Source organism: Anguilla anguilla, chromosome 5, assembly GCF_013347855.1.
Source record: "Anguilla anguilla isolate fAngAng1 chromosome 5, fAngAng1.pri, whole genome shotgun sequence".
NCBI classification, from domain to species: Eukaryota; Metazoa; Chordata; class Actinopteri; order Anguilliformes; family Anguillidae; genus Anguilla; species Anguilla anguilla.
In genome coordinates, this window is record NC_049205.1 from 11,749,882 (window position 1) to 11,763,060 (window position 13,179).

General features: G+C 39.5%; 1 protein-coding gene across 1 annotated transcript in view; it reads left to right on the forward strand.

Moving 5' to 3' along the window:
* The window catches only part of tacr3a (tachykinin receptor 3a), a 37,308-nt gene extending 24,773 nt beyond the window's left edge, over positions 1 to 12,535 (forward strand). The window contains exons 4-5 of the mRNA XM_035417067.1: positions 5,276 to 5,472; positions 7,249 to 12,535. Of these exons, the coding sequence (XP_035272958.1) occupies positions 5,276 to 5,472; positions 7,249 to 7,561 (510 nt within the window). The 3' untranslated portion in view covers positions 7,562 to 12,535. The remainder of the gene's footprint in view (positions 1 to 5,275; positions 5,473 to 7,248) is intronic.
* Positions 12,536 to 13,179: the final 644 nt, after the last annotated feature.

The window sequence follows — 13,179 nt, forward strand, 5'->3', positions numbered from 1 at the left end:
CAACCATTTAGCGTTTAGCTCACATTGCGGTCCTGTGAAATTATCAAAGATGGATTGGCGGGGAGAATCAGGCACAGTGCCGGCAGATCGGTAAACAGGTTCACACCTCTTTTCCACTTTCTTTTTGACGGCTCTAGGTCAAGTTGAGCTCTTTTTTTTCGTAGAACCGTGGGCTTTCGGTGGATCGGTAGTGATAAAGGAAACAAAAGGGTGTCTTTTTCTGTACGTTTTTGACATTCTCAAGCCTTTATCGGGGGCGCGTGTGTGAGAGGGAGGCTCCGTGATCTGCAGTCACGAAGCCACTTTTCCAGCGTGTCTCATTTCAGAAAATGTCTCATAATGGTCACACCGCTGCATCTAAAAGGGGGATTTGCCTCAGCAGTTACAATCTCACAGCAGCAATGATGGAGTTGTGCAGTTCCATGTTATCTTTTTATTTTGCGCTATGCTATATTATGGCAAAGTGTGACTTTTTTGCATCTCTAAGGCCTAAGTTCTAGTCAAAGCTACTTCGGAATACATTTGAATTTGTAATATCTCCCTCTAGAAACATATACAGCAAGGCTGTCAATGCTCTCACTCAGTTATCCTTCAGTAGTTCCCACTTTTATCAATTTCCATGCATGCTAAATTTTGGTCCGCTAGTTCAGGTGCTCTCTTGCATGCGATGATGAGTTTCCATGTATTTTATCTCCAGAATTCCTAGGCAAACTTGGCTTTGCATTTGCATTCATTCATTTAGCAGATGCTCATAGCAACTTGCAAAAATGCTTACATACAGGTTTTTTGCAACAGTCAGAGCCAATGCTAAGTCATCTGTGTCACAATAGTCAGTACTGAAACTTAAACATAACTTTAATTGTCACTCTCGGTGAAAAAGAGAGATTTAGAATATAGTGCTTTAAGCAGCAGATGGGTTTTTGTAGATATAGTGTTAGATGTGACACGTGTAGGGCTACTAGATCTGCTATACAAGTGTTTGTTGCAGATTTAATGGACTGAGGTGGGGTGATGGTGGTTGTCAGCTGACACCCAAGAACACAAGCAGTGCCTAAAGTTGCTAGATCACTAGACAATCATCTTTTGGGTATTTCTATTCACAAATGATTTCCGCGCAATCTTCAGAGGTTCTGCCCTCAGGTCAGCTTACAGAAATAATGTACTGCAATATATTATAAATATGTGGATCTATGTGGAAAATATATTTCACAGAAGTGTAATATAGTGCTATATGTTCAAGTGGAAATAATTATTGCATTTGCCAATATAGTAAGTGTTCTGATAGATAATACATTGATCTCAATATATTTTACAATATATTCCAGTGCCATTGGGGAGTTTCAGTCCCCAAGTTCATACCATCTCAGGAAGTTGGGGAAATCCTGCGTCATAAGATTTTCCACTAGTGTCAAAGTGGAAGTATGTGTTCAGAGGCACACCCACTGTATTTTTGTTGAACCCCTGAAAGAAAGTACACAGCATTCAGTATTTATTACTCGTACTGATGGCACAGGTAGGTGGAGCAGAGGATACGTTTGTTCATCCTTCCATGAAAGGGATTTCTGGGAAAAAAGGATGGACACGTTTGGATTGAAATTGGTGAAACGGTCGTCTTTTTGTTGTAGATAATAACTTGACTTTGGAATGACTTTGGAACTGACAACTCTTATAGAGTATAGTGGCAGATGTATGTAGCCCGTAGTTTATAATGTATTTCTACTTCTTTTCCAGCATGTAAAAATCATTTTATTCTGCTGCTCAGATGCAGTTTTGTCTGCATTTTTGTGCTGAAAACAGGACAGAAGATCTGTTAAAGTGTGTGTGTGTGTGTGTGTGTGTGAGAGAGGGGGTTCAGAAGTACTTTAAAAGCAAGCCAGAAAATCTTTCAGACAATTTCAATGTAACAATGGTGATCTGCAACAGGAAGTTGTACAAAACTGCCAATCTTTCAGGAGATTTCAATATAAGAGATATTTTTCTGAGAGTAGGAACTGCATTTTAAGTTCAGGAGGCTCGCATAACGTCCAGAATTATTTGACTGCCTTGGATCATGTTGCCAGTCTGATATTAACCCATCACTGAGATGGAATACTTGATTAAAATGAGTTGTCTACAGGGAATAGTGCCTCCTACAACTGTCTCCTCCAGGAACAACTTAATTTTCACAGAAATCCACCCATTCAAGTACTAAGTAAATCCAACTCTGCTTAGACAAGAGCAGAGCCCTTCTGTGTAAACAGTAAGCAGTTCTGACAGATAGATGACAATTATATCATAGTAGACCTATACTGGATGTAAGTGTTACGTTTAAAAAAAGGTGTACCAATTGATTAGCCCTTTCTTTGACTGTAAATGGGCTATGAAAAAAGGACGATGGACAAGACTACCCTTTCAGCATCTATAGAACTGAGAGAACGATTTGAAAAGAACAATTAACTTCTTTGGTTATGGCTCACATTTAACTTCAGTCACTGACATGGATTCCAGTTAATAGCACATTATTTAAAAATAATAATTTTTTCCCTAAGTTGTCTTTAAATTGCAGTTTAATGTTTATTAATGGTTTAAGAATGCTTTTCCGAGTTCCGGTCAGCTTAAAAAACTGAAATCAGCTACACCAGGTTATTAACTGCACCAATATGCATTTCAAAATAAAACTTTGATGTTTAACTTGAATTGCATTACACCTTGTATACATTGTTGTTGAAGTACTAAACTTACCTATATCTTGCAACTTCTGTGGAACTTCTACAGATGTCTTTTCATTTCTTTGTCATTATTTATTTATTTATGTATTTAATATTTTATATGTTGCAAATGCATGTTTCCAACTGTGAAAATTAAATTCAACCCGTAGTTGTTTATCATTCTAGGTGGTTGGTGTATTGCATTAAGTGTAGCTTCAGTACCTCGACTACCTATACTACAAGGGATTTTTAAAATAGTTTTTAATTTTAGTTCCACAATAATTACTGGACACCTGAGAAAACTTGCCTAATTATTTCTGGTGTTTCTTGATAAAAACAAGGACAAACTGTCTCCCCTCCCTTCACACACCAAGCAACTTGAGCAAGGTGAATTAATTTTCCTGCCTGTAGCTCCTTAATGGACTTAATTTACTTCTAATTGAGAGGATTTGTAGAAATTGGCCATTGTGAAATTTGATCAGTTCACTGATTGATGTTTTGATCTGGCGCCCACGCAAGACACAAATTGTAATTCAGTTATAATTGACTAATAAATATTAAATGAGTCAATAATGGCCTGCCGTCGGGTCCTTGATGAAAGATATAAATTGCCACAGTCCGAGCTCTGTGTACATTTACCATTGTGATTGGATTTCTGAAGCACGGTATACTGACACCGTGCAGACACACAACCTAAATAATGAATGTGAGGCAACCACATGTGGAACAGGTCATGTGGTCCTAGGTTCTGCAGCAGTAATCTCAACACTCTTCAGCAATGGCACTTCACGCAACTGCTTTTTTTTCAAAGCTTTTTTTATCCTTTCTCCCCTTAGACCACTTGTACATTTATTTTTCTTACTATGATTTGGATTTTAAAAAATATATTTCAATATAGCCTCATCTGTAGTTCATGAAAATGCAGTTTGTTGCATATATGCTAAAATTATATGCTAAAATTAGCAGAATTAGTGACAAAAATATAACATATGCATTGTTCTGTATTTTTGCAATATATTTCATTGTCCAGCTATTGCTATTGCAGAAAAGTTTACTTTGGAGAGACTGGCATTAGTTTGTTGATTTGCTTCCAATTTACTGCTTTGCTATATAATTTGACACAGAAAATGTATTCCTTGATTTGTGAATTCAGAATTTTGACCGGAATTAGTTTTATTTCCCATCAGTAACCCCTGAATGGTCTTAAATAAAAGACATCTCCAGCTTGCAAAATAGTATGCCGTCAATTGTATTTGAGTATAGTCTGTTAATGAGTAAACAGTGCATGCTATAACGCCTGATTACACAGGCTACAATGAGCTCAAGAAAAGACGAAGAAATGTAATGGACAGTTTCTTTATACTTTGCAGTTTCGCCCTGACGGCTTTTTTTCTTTCATACAGGGGTGTGATGTGACTCAGTTGTAAGACTTCAATACCCGTCAGTCCATTCTACAAAAATAACATTAACACCGGTCCCAAGTGGAAGCTCTGCTGACAAATGTTCTAAATCGGATTTCGAAAGCGAACGTCTTCAGTCGGTTTCCGACGCACGGTTATGGCCGACGGTCTCTGCGAATACCTCTGTGAGGCCGCCGGTAGAGCGCAGGGAAGGAAGCGCGGATGTAAACAGCGGTGTGTGGCTGCGCTCGCTGACGCGTGGCAGAGAACCGCCGGGGCCAAACTCCGGGCTCGGCTCCTCCTCGGCGGCCACAGTAGACCGCGCGCGATTTAATTACCGCCATTCGTCAAGCCGAGCGGGAGGGCCTTTCGACCGGCGCGGACGCGGGGGGGAAATTCCAGATAGCACGCCTCGCACGTAATGGCCTGCTCGTGACGCCGCGCTCTCGCGGCAGTCCGTCGACGTCGTGAACCGTGGCAGAGGCCGCGCGAGTGGGCGCTCGAACTGTTTTTTCTTTCGCGCTCGATTAGGCTCCGGAGCAGGAAGGCGGCAAGGCGTTTGCTGCTTGCTGAATTGTAGCCGGAGAGTGCAAGTTTCTGAGAAGATTAAGCTCTTTTTCAGATGGTCCGCGGGGGGCTCTGGGTGTGGGAGGGGGTGTGCTGGGTTGTGGAGGAACATGAGGGGGAGGGGTGTCATTCACGACTCTTAACTTGTTTGGACAGGTTTTTAACGCTGTTCTACTTTCCGGGGCTGTCTGTCTTCGCTTACCCGTTCAAGTTTATGGGTTCAAATAAATAGTGCTGTCTCCTCTTGGAATGTGTGCACACAGTGATTTACAGGTGCAGTCACTGCGGTTTACACATTGATTTTGTGTATCATATGGGCCTATCTGACTTTCCATTGGCTATGTAGGTTGCTGAACCACTTAAATTCAGTCTAAACTTACGTGAACCACAGTGTATGTGCATTTTCACCATACGCTTAGGAACTGTGCCAAGCAAACAAGCTGTATGTGGCCAGTTTGCTCTAGTACTGAATTGTATGTACATTTCCAGGACGGTTAGACCTACGGTAGATCGAAGGTCCAGAGCACAAGGGTTTTCCCTAGGACACAGCACCACCCCCAGTGTCCCTTGGTGCAGATCCAACCTGGCGGACGAAACGTCACCTCTCCGCTCTCTGTGCAGGTGGTGAAGATGATGATCATTGTGGTCGTGACCTTCGCCATCTGCTGGCTGCCGTACCACATCTACTTCATCATCACCGGGGTCAACAAGCTGCTGAACAAGTGGAAGTACATCCAGCAGGTGTACCTGTCCGTGCTGTGGCTGGCCATGAGCTCCACGATGTACAACCCCATCATCTACTGCTGCCTCAATAGCAGGTAGGTGCAGAGGGGACTCCTCCACTGCAGCTGGTTCCTCTGTGGCAGGGCCAGTGAACGGGCAGGGAGTTTTATCAATCTGTTCACAATGCTGCTTTACTTGGAATGAGCAGTGATATTTTTTCTACTTTTGACTCCTCGTTTTAGATTTTTCCAGTTGGCTGCCCATCTCCTAAAGTTGAGAAAATAATGAGATACCATTTACAAAAAAAAAAAAACAATTTAAAATTCTAAGTGAAAGGAGCATTGTGACAGATTAACATTGAGACTGAGTTCTGCTAGTGATAAGCTCTCGTTTGTGAATGATGTGTGCAATGCATGCTGATGAACTTGTTGTCAGTATATTTTTAGTAAGGTAGGTAGCGGGTGGGGGGGGGGGTGCTTGGTGTTGGCAAACAAGACTGCTAGTTTTATTTAGCTTTGAATAACAAGTGTGTTCCCCAAACATTTTTTTTTAAACCAGCATTCTGTCTTTGTGGGAATACATTCTGTATAGCTGAGCTAAGTTTTGATGTGAAATTACAGCTGTCTGAAGATTGGCTTTTTTCAACAGCCATTTGGTTTTTTATTATTGTGGCCTTTAGTGCACCAGCTCTTCAGCTATGTATTGGATCGTCTTGTGAATGTGTACCTCATTCCATACATGGAAAATTAAATGTCTATAGTTTCATTTTTTCCCTATAGCTTCTTCACAGTTAAGTGTTTTGTTATGGCAACCCAGAGAGTGCAGCTCCTTCCCTTTTAAGTTGTGAAACAGCAGGTCTTGAAGACCCGGTAAGACAGAATTATTGCTTGAGGCAAGGTACAGTATGTACTGTAGAGGACATCAGCGAAAAGATGTGCCACCAGTGTAGCTGAATTAATTTGCAGGGAGCAGGGATGAGGCAGCTACAGTACATCAACTTTTTTCTGTAGAAATGCATTAACTTTTTGCCAAGAAACATGGGTCACCTTAAGACCTCCACCAAAAGAAGCATTGTACAGGGTGTCCAGAACTAATAAGCCATTCGGTCATGCTGAAGTTAGATTTTCTGTTATGTTCCGGAAAAATTAGAGTTGCAATCCATGCCGGGTGTGTATTCAGTCGGGCATTAAAAGCCTTGCGATTATCCCTTCTTAGCCTGCACCAATTATTGCCCCTTCAGTGTGTGGCTTTCCTTTCAAGGGTTTTTCACAGTGTGGTAGACCTCAAAAGAAGATTGTTCAGGAAGGTGTAAGAAGAAAAGAGAACAATAACAAGACATATTATAGATCAGTCCTCCTTCCAGTACTGCCCTTTGTCAGGTTGAAAGAGTCCTGACGTGAACCAGTGCATTGGAAATATGTTTCTTATGTGTTCTTGTGGGAACCAGAGCAATTTAACCTGCACCCCTCAGCATGCTCACTCTGCTCAATAAGTGGAAGTAATGACAGCAACAGTCAAGTCTATTCAAGTCTATTCATGAGATTTGCGTTCAGTTTATGTTGTAGGAGACAGAGAATGCGCCAAATAATGCATCTGTCAGGTACACATTGAGTACCTCCATTTTCACAGACTATACCTCCATTTTCACAGACTACAGCTAAATTAATGACTAAATTAAAATAGGACAAAAACATATTTTTGGCATGCACACCGTGGGTCAGGACTGTGTGTGACTGTGAGTGTAGGAAACTCTGCAAAGCCAGTGTATTCATACATTTACATGTAAATAACTGTTTGTTGTAAACGCGGATGGGTGACAGTTGTGGGGGGGACTCCTGCTCATTCGCCGTCTCCTTTTGCGGCACGTCCAGGTTCCGGGCGGGGTTCAAGCGAGCCTTCCGCTGGTGCCCCTTCATCAAGGTGTCCAGCTATGACGAGCTGGAGCTGCGCAGCACCCGCCTGCACCCCACCCGCCAGAGCAGCATGTACACCCTCTCCCGCGTGGAGTCCAGCGTGGCGGTGGCCTACGACCCCGCCGACGGGGACCACCCCCAGGCCGCCCGCAAGAAGAGCGCCCCCCACCGCCACACGGGCGCCAACGGCTGCCCCGCCAACGGCGCCAAGCCCGCGCCGAGGGCGGGCCTCTACAGCGCCCCCAACGCCTCGCCCGAGGAGTTCTCCTGAAGGGCGATGGCGACGGCATCAGAGAAAAGGCTGCTGGGATTGGTCTCCGGGGGGAACGCATCACACAGTTACTCCAGGAACGCAGATTCCCAGGGATTCACTCCTCCCTGTTAACGCATGGTGGATTCCTGTGGGAATCTGTATTCATGTTGTCGTTGTTGTTTTTCTGTTTGCATATTTCCCGATGATTCCTCCTAGGTTAATTGGAATGCTTCATTTCCCCAGGAGCTTGTGAAGAGTTTGTTTCGTGCTTATACCTGTCTTAAAGTTATGTTTTCAAGAAACAATTAGTATTTTTAAAGAAACCCACACATTTTTTATGCTGCAGGCAATTACTTTTCAGGGGACGTCAAACATACAGTATTTATTTTCCAGATCAAGAATTTATAATTTATGATTTGTTCTCTAATTGGAATCTTTCTAGCCAATTATTTTGCTCTTGGTGGATGCCATAATATTTAACTCTTATTCGCTTTTTGGAATGATTCGGATAATTTTATTATGTTACAGTAGAAAGGTTCTAAGTTTTCGTTTTTTAACAAAATATGGAATTGAGAGTGTGGCTGCCAAACATTGAGTATGTAAAGTAAATACATAGAGAAATACAACCCCTTTCTATTTCAAGAGTCCTTTATCAATAAAATATAACAGTTGGTCAGCTTGCTGGCTTATGTTTTCTAGCTGTAAGCATATGGTCCAGTGGTTATCTGAACCTAGCTATCCTGGTGTTTACTGCAAGCTTATTTATCTGCCTACCTATTGATAAATCCAAGTCTGAAATGAATATTCTTATCTCTCGCTGTCCCCCAAACTCTCATGGTAAGAAGATGCTCCAGTATAACATATAAATCATATCAAATTGCTAAGAATATGGATTCATTGAGATGAAATGAGAGGCGCATTCTTTCAGAGAATGTGTGGAATACCTTGCTCAAGCAGAACACTGACCTACTGTGTGAACCCCCCCCCCCCCAACTGTTCTTTGTTGCATGCTGTCCCTGAATCATGAGTGGCACTGTTGTCAGGGCATTGAGTGGTGCACACGCTCATCTTCAAGTCTGCCGAAGAAGAAGCAGCAGCGGTTGTTGTATGCAGGGAAAAAAATGGCTGCTGTCACATTTGTTTGCTCATGGTCTCCAGCAATCGTCGTTATTTAACAATAACAAAAATGAAAAAAATATTTTCTAATTCGAGCATATGCAGACTTACCCATCACTCAGACTGTGTCATTAATGTTAGGGCATAAAATCTAATTAACTTATTCCAGACTAATGCACAAAGCCCATGCAGGGCTCTAATTATCATTTCTTAGCAGCCATTCAGCTGTGCAGGGTATTTCATATAGTTGGCAAGAGTAGAGAATATCCCCTTGTTTCCAGATGGTACCTGGAGCGGGAGATTGTGCATGAAGTATCTCCTGTCCAAACCCTGAAATGAATGATGACCCTTTGTTTTTGCCTGTATGTTACACAGAAGATTGTGGAAAATGTGTTATTATTAGGGAAATGATTTGGCTTATTTATGATCTAAGGAAACCTATATTTGAGAATATAAAATCTGTATTTGAAATTAATAATGACTGTTTCCCTAATAAAATGTAATGTTTGTCTAGGAAAATCTAAAACACTTCCGTCAAACTATGAAGTTCATTTTTGAATATTTGTGAATGTGTTGGTCGTGTTTGACAAATAAATTATAATGATTAATATACTTAGTTTTATATATTGTTGTTGGACATTTTAATATTTGTGCATGTATAATTTTGAATATTTTGAAAATATGTTATATATAACACATGCATTTTTTTCGCCATACCCTATTGAATTTGTTTAATTTTTACATTATATTCTTTCTCTATAATGAAAAATCACTCTCATGAATGCTTATGTGTTTCCTTTCTATGGAGTCAACTATATTTGGCTACCTCAGGCCACTGTATATGCGTATGCGTGTGTAATGCGTATTATCTTTAGACAAGACCTGCTACACTTCTGCTTTTAAAATTTTCTAAATAACTAAATGTTTCCATTTTGTGTTATTCAGTTTTTCAACCACAGATGTATATACAAATGGTCATATCCGACAAGCACATATGGCTTTTTCTAATGGCTTTTGGTTACTGTATCTCTAATCATACCCTGTACTGTGATAAAGCAACAGTTGTATTTACACAGTTCCTCGGAAGGTTGTACCATTTAAAGACAGAGCTTCCGAAAGTCAGGCTTGGCACATTTGTGTATGCCGATGTTTGTTCCAGCCTATTCCCTTGGGGCGACTGGGCTGCCAAAAAATCCATCAGTCAGGTACACGTTGAATACCGTTTTCATTTTTCCATTTTCACAGACTATACCTCCATTTTCACAGACTACAGCTAAATGAATGACTCGCTAAATGCTAGAAAGTAGGCCAAAAACAGATTTTCGGCATGCACACCATGCGTCAGGACCGAACATCGGAAATTCTATAAAGCCAGGGTATTCATACATTTACAATTAAATACCTGTGTTGTAAAACCCAGAGTTTTTTTTTTTTTTCTCAGTGTTTTCTCCTTCAGTCTTGTTTTTACTGTGTCACTACTACAGGAACGACAGTTCTTGTTCTTACATAATGTATTTTTTCTGATTTTCTTATTTTATTTATTTATTTTATTTAATAATTCTTTTTTCTCCTTCAGTGAATGCAACCTAATCTCTGTGGCTTTGCACAAAACACATATATATCAAGATGCATGAAATGCTAAATTTGTAGCAATCAGTAATTTACAGTGTGTGCCAAACAGTGGTTCAAATTTAGCTAGTTTTTTTTATTTTTATTTTTTATGTGTGCTATACTTATGCTACCTCGTATTTGCACTTTAAGTGATATGCTATTATTACTACCCTTAATTGGTCTGTTATGGTATTTATTTTAGTTTTACACCATGTTTTATTAAAACAGTTATTATGAAATGTCCCCATCTGAAAATTAGACTGTTGCCGTTCAACTGAAAAGCCAAAGCTGGGCTGTGAGTTGCTTTATGTGACTGTGTTTGTCATATTTTTTTGTCCTCCTGGTCTCCTTTTGTTATAAAGAACATTATACAATCGGAATTTGCTTTTCTTTTTATGACTGCATTCATTAATTTTGTAAATTCATTGTACCCACTTTTTGGTTTTTTTCCTCTGTGTGTACGTATGAGACGTCTTTCCCTGTGGAAGTCAGGGTCTGTTGTTTGCAGTGATGACGTTCATGGTGCCTGCTGCCGGGGGTTGAGAGAAACACACTTCCTGGTGTTTATGTCTGCTTCACCTTCTGAAGCTTTGAAATCCCCGTGGTTCTGCTTGAGGCGGTTCTGTACAAACCTCCACTGCTTTGCCAATTAATTTCTCTTCAGCGTGGTTGTATATACTAATTTTGGCTGGGGTATTGTTTTATGAGAGACACCAGAAGTCTTAATGTGCTGCAGCCTGCACAGTAGGAAAATATGACTCCACTGGAATGGAATCCAATTGGAATGTATGGTTTTTTATGATGTTTGTATACTTTTCTCATCAAATTGTTTGGGGAAAGGTGAAAATATAGGGAAACTGTTTTGTTTTTGCTTACGTGCCCGGCCATTGTCCAGATCTTGGGTTTGGTATGTTCAACAACATACAACCTTGGAGCGTATTCATTCATTTATCAATCTCCTTCAGTGAGGTTCATATTAAATCTTAAGTGCCAATAGTTGGATTGCAGAGCAGTTTTGTTTGATTCTTTTTTTCAGAGAACAACTGTATGTTTTCTTTGACTCTGAAGATGTGCTTCGAAGCTGCTGTAGCACTGAAAAGCAATGTGGCTTGTAGTTACACCATAAAGAAGATTGTATTGTAGGTGTTAAGTGTGCCACAAATTAACCTATTCAAATGTCATAGTGCATCGTGTGTCTGTGTTTGTGTCAGTACCACTTTTACATGAGGTTCATTCTGGTCTAACACATAATGAACATGTGATGATTTCTTTTTCTTTTTTTCAATACAAATATTGTTTTGATTTGGTGAATGTTGCTTTGAATTATAGTACATGAAGATACTGAGCAATGTTGAGTCATAATGTGTTTACTTTTAAGTGAATGTGCGTATTACAAGAATTCAAAAATATCTTTAAAAAACATGGGATTTAACAAAAGTTTTGTCCCCCCATAATTCTATTTGTTTGATACTTTCCATTGTAGAGCATTCTGTATGTTATCTCTTAAGCTATCAGCCCTGTGATTCAACCAAAATCCAAGCAGTACCAATCCACGGTTTCATCTCTTGATTGCATTGAGTGATAATCCTTTTGTGTTGTGTGATCCTTAAATCCGTGCTATAAATAGAAATGTCACTCACACTGTGGTTATATTTAAGAAAAGGGCAGAAGGTTCATTTCAAACAATTTGGGCTCATTTTAGATGATCCACTTGACTGGTGAAATGTACCTGCATTTTCCTTTGCATACTGTAAAATTATTTTGTAAAATATTGTAATATTGTATTCTCTCTCTCTCTCTCTCTCTCTCTCTCTCTCTCTCTCTGCAGTATTGTTATTGTTACAGTAGATTCACAGAATGTATAGAATTTTTAAAGACATCATGAAAGTATTATTCAAGAATGTATAGAAATACATACCAACAACATGCATTATTATTATTATTATTATTTCATTTGAAAGAAGAACATTTCTAAATGTTTCAATGCTATGCCATTCTGATGCAGTGCACTGTGTTACTTTTAATGAAATGTAAATGTGTATTGACTTACTAAAGTAATTGTATGTTTGAACAAGTATAAGTATGTGAATACATTTTTAGTCTTTGTTTATGTGTAAAACAAACTGACTGCATCGTTCCAGAAAATGTTTTAGCATATGTGTGTTGTGTTAAAAACATGAAGGATATTATCATATTGTATGCAGCCTTGGAAACAGGCCGTATACCTACTCATTCATCTTAATTGTTAAAAACATTTCAAAAGTTGTATGTCTGATGTGTGTAATTATTATTATTATTTGTTGGCTTAGGGCACTTACATGACGTCATGAAGGACGTGTGAAAAATTATGCTTATTGTATGCTGTCAACGTAGTGTATTCATTTTTGTTAGAAAAATTCATCTGAGAAATTAATGTTAGCAAGTTAGCTCAATGGTACTTGCCTGGCTTCAAGAAAAAGGCACTTGAAGGTGATGAATAGACAAAACGGGCATGTTGCCACTCTCCCAATGCAACCATATAGATATTGATGCGTCAACGCATCCAACACTGACAGAACAATGTGTATGACCCTTTAATGGTAGGATTTAAAGCTAAGCAAATTATATATAAACAAGTATAAAACTGTGAGAGTATACTCCCTCATGTATAGGCTTTACTAATCTAAAGCAGAATATGTTTAGGCATTGTGCTTACATTTAAATGTTAGGGAGTGCCGTAATACAGTATGTATTTCATGTATTGAGAACTGCATAAGCAGGTGCTTAAAATAAAGTGAGACCATTGTAAATTTAAATTCAAATCGTATAGCCTGCATGTTTATTGACTGTTCTGTGTAAGCTATTCCTAAGTGGATACTTTCCCAGTCAAGTAATTTCTGTCTTTTTTGTGTATCATTTTCAAAATATTG